Source organism: Morus notabilis, unplaced genomic scaffold (genome assembly GCF_000414095.1).
Source record: "Morus notabilis unplaced genomic scaffold, ASM41409v2 Scaffold78, whole genome shotgun sequence".
In the NCBI taxonomy this organism is placed as follows: domain Eukaryota; kingdom Viridiplantae; phylum Streptophyta; class Magnoliopsida; order Rosales; family Moraceae; genus Morus; species Morus notabilis.
The window spans coordinates 174,519-178,886 of NW_010367622.1; the positions used below are offsets into that span (position 1 = coordinate 174,519).

Consider the following 4,368-nt stretch of genomic DNA (forward strand, 5'->3'; position numbering starts at 1 on the left):
GTAATAATGAATGGAATAAATCAATGCAACTTCAGAACAATAAGAGAGAACGACGTGGCAAAGAATGAAATACTCGAGGAATTAAAGAGTAAGGCTGACGTGGACAGAAAAGAAAGACCGAGATGAACTTCAAGGACATCTATAAATACTAGTGGCATCAAGGAAATTGAATTTTTTTTGGCATTTCTTCACCGCACTCATTGAAATTTGGTTCATAAATTATAACCATGTTATTAGAATTATTTTTTATTTACGTGTATTTTTTATGAGAAAAAATATTATAGCGAATCACGAATCATGATTCGAATCAGGGAACAAATCCCTTTACCGGTGTTTTTTATAGTGGATGTTTAGTTCATAAATTTAAAATTACGTTTCAAAATTATTTTTAATTTACGAGTGTTTTTTGTGAAAGAAAATACTATAACGAACCACGAATTATAATTCAAATCATGACATAAATCCACCAACCAAATGCACGAGTTTAGAGAGAGAAAAGAGAGTTTTAGTTTATTTGCGTTGAGATAGATTAAGACTCCAACACTCTATTTAAAAAAACTGGAACATATCTCTACCGATGTAGTAATTTACTTGAATATAAATATCTTGTTTTACCGTTAATACAATTGAAAATGGAATATATGTTAAAACGTGGTTTCTAAATTTTTCAGATTGTGTAATTCTTATTCGAAATAATCAGTTATCTCTTGGGCGTTTTCTGTGGTCCGCCAACACATATATGTGGGAGATTTCTCCCATCGTAACCGTTAGAAGGATTGAATGAGTCATGGCAGGTAGTTAATATTTCTAGAATTAGAAATCATTTTTAAGCATATGATAATAAACGACTGTCATGTACTGCTTCAAGTAAATATTCAGACTGCATGTGTCCATCAAAATAAAAATATGACAAATATAATCGTTCACGATAACATTATTGATTTTTAAAAAAGACAATATGTAATAATTAAACGACTAATATTAATAGTAAAAAAGATAAATATGCGTATTATTATTTATATTAAAAACGATTGTCGTTTATTGATATATCTATCAATATTATTCATATAATTATATATAACAGGTGTATATGACAATCATTTATTATTATATCCTTAAAAAAATTTCTGATTTTTAAAATACTAACCTTTATGACTTAATACAAAAAAAAAAAAAAAAATGCTCTAATCTTTTAGTCAATTACGATGGCACCTGAGGGACAAATTCCTAATTTTCAAATTGAGGGACGGTAGTCAAGTCCTATCTCGGACGGTAGTCAAGTCCGATTAGCATTCCTTCAATGCAATATGAACAGAGAAGCGTCCTATTTGTCAATAATTGAATGGGCTTTAGGCTTTTCTTCTAAACCAAGTCTGTAATCTAGACAATTCATCCGCAGTTTCCACCTAAGAAGATCTTTCATTCGCAGAGGGAAAAAAAGAAAAAAAAAATGATTAATTACAAAAATTTCTCATTACGCATTTTGTAACATTTTACTTTTTAATTTTTAAAATATAATAATTTATTCTTCCTGAATTATAAAATATTAATAAAAATGTTTCATATGTTAAAAAATTTAATAATTTTTGACTCGTATCACGTAAATATTAATTATTAATAAACAACTTAGAGTATAATTACTATTTTATCTATGCATCTTAATTTTTTTAGTCTAGTTTATATATAATATAATAAAAAAATAAAAAAAAAATCTTTTTCACTCCCAATGACACAATAAATCCCCCACCTCGCAAACACGGTTCCTCTTTTTCTTACAAAAATGATTTTTGTTTTTCATTTACTATTTTGAACCTAAAAAAGTTCAAAACAGCCCGATAAATTTTTATTTGTACGAATAAAAAAGGTATGGATGTTTCGTAATTAAAAGTTTTAATTTAAATTAATTTTAAGTTTAAATTAAATTTTAAATTATAGAATTATTAAAATATTATTAAAATAATTAATTAAATGTTAGTTAAAATATCATTAAAATAATTAATTAAATGTTAGTTAAAAATTTAACAGAATTTTTTTATTAATATTTTATTGTTCAAGAGAATAAATATTATGTTTTAAAGATTGAAAACAAAGTGTCAGGACGTAATTAAGGGGAGTTTTGTAATTAATTCAAAGGAAAAAAATAAAAAGAAAAAGAAAGAAAATATAACGTCATTGCATACGGAAATTATACTGGTTTGGTGTGAATAGCTATATTTTTTTGACGTGTTTTCTTTTTTTCTTTTTTCTTTTTTTTGAAACGGTGAAAAGTATGCAACGACGTTTCCTCTTATAACTTAATTAAACTATTCTTCTTTATACCAAAAAATTATATTATTCTTCATTGCTTCTAGTTGAAACGTCTTTATATATGAGCGCGTTTTTAAATTACACATAATCTTTTCAACCTCTTTTACTCCATTAGTTCCAATGGAAATCTTCACCACCATAGCGTTGCTCTTCATTCTCTTCCTCTCTCTCTATCTCTACTCTTATTTTCATAGGAGCCCAAAGAAGAAGCACATCAATACCGGTTTCAAAATCTACCCAATAGTCGGAATGTTACCGGGATTCTTGAGTAACCGTCACAGACTGCTCGACTGGCTCACGGAAGTCCTGTCCCAAACGCCGACAAACACCGCCGTAGCCCGACGTCTCGGAAACGTACGAGGAGTCACAACCGCGAATCCGTTAAACGTGGAGTACATGCTCAAGACTAACTTCGAGAACTACCCGAAAGGCGACGGATTCGTCTCCGTCCTCGGCAATTTCCTCGGCCAAGGAATCTTCAACTCCGATGGCGAGATCTGGAAGGTTCAGAGGAAGACGGCGAGCTACGAGTTCAACACAAAGTCGTTGAGAAACTTCGTCATGGAAAATGTCGTCGTCGAGATCAAGACCAGGCTTGTCCCGGGTCTGAACAAAGCCGTGGAAACTGGTCAGGTCTTGGACATTCAAGATGTTCTTGAGAGATTTGCTTTTGATAATATATGCAAATTGGCTTTCAATGTTGACCCGTGTTGTCTCGCCGGCGATGGATTCTTCGGAAACGACACCGGAGAATTCATGAAGGCTTTTGAGGAGGCGGCGACGCTTAGCTCTGGGAGGTTCCGGTACGCTTTTCCTTATCTTTGGAAGATTAAGAGGTTTTTCAACGTGGGGTCAGAGAAAAGGCTGAGAGAATGCATCGCGACTGTTCATCAATTTGCAGATGAAATCATACTGCGGAGAATGGAGAACAAAGAGGAAAACACCGAGGAAGATTTACTGTCCCGATTTATGGCGTGCCATAACGGCTCGCCGGAGTTTCTCCGAGATATCATTATTAGCTTCATTCTTGCAGGGCGAGACACTACGTCTTCGGCTTTGACATGGTTCTTTTGGATCTTATCCTCTAGACCGGACATAGAGGAGAAGATTTTGAACGAGCTTGAAACGATTCGTACTCGAAACGGGAAAGATATCGGCGAAACGTATAATTTCAATGAGCTCCGAGACATGCACTACCTGCACGCTGCGATTTCGGAATCCATGAGACTTTACCCGCCGGTACCGGCTGATACTAAAGTGTGCCGAAATGATGATGTTATGCCGGATGGGACATTTGTAGGCAAAGATTGGTTTGTCACCTACCATACATATGCAATGGGGAGAATGGAGAACATATGGGGAAAAAATTGTCTTGAATTTGTGCCTGAAAGATGGTTGGAAAATGGTATTTGCCGGCAAGAGAGCCCGTTTCGGTTTCCGATCTTTCATGCCGGTCCGAGAATGTGTCTCGGAAAAGATATGGCTTATATTCAGATGAAATCCATTGCAGCGACTGTGATTGAGAAGTTTCATATTGAGGTACAAGACAAGGGAAAAACTCCGGACTATGTACTTTCTTTGACTCTAAGAATGAGAGGTGGCTTGCTTCTTAGGGTCAGGGAAAGATGTATTATGCGTGATAACTGATTGTTATGCGTAATTCAAATCCATATCCAGTGGCTGTTAGGTACATAGACGCAAAGTAGAAGTACATTGTTATATTTGTTTAATCTTCCTTAAATTAATTTATGAATGTAGTCCATCTGGTTGTATAAAAAATTAATTTATGAAATTGAATTAAGTAAATTACATATGTTAAAATTATTTAAATTAATTAGCAATTTATCGTGTACATGTTTCATTTATAGCTAGTCAAAATAAATATTTTTTTCCATGTAGGTTTTCTTTTACCACGGATAAAAAGATTCTTTTTCATGTAAATAAATATTTTTTACCATATAAATTATTTTTTTTACCAGTCATAAAAGAAACATTTACATCGTAATCTAATATTTACTTTAAAAAGTTTTAAAATCGACTATATACTTAATTTAGTTTCAT

At 32.8% G+C, this 4,368-nt stretch overlaps 1 protein-coding gene across 1 annotated transcript; it reads left to right on the forward strand.

Moving 5' to 3' along the window:
• Positions 1-2,419: 2,419 nt before the first annotated feature.
• Positions 2,420-4,049, forward strand: LOC21410471 (cytochrome P450 94B3). The gene has a single exon (XM_010112911.2). The coding sequence runs from the start codon at positions 2,428-2,430 to the stop codon at positions 3,952-3,954; it is 1,527 nt and encodes a 508-aa protein (XP_010111213.1). The 5' UTR covers positions 2,420-2,427; the 3' UTR covers positions 3,955-4,049.
• Positions 4,050-4,368: the final 319 nt, after the last annotated feature.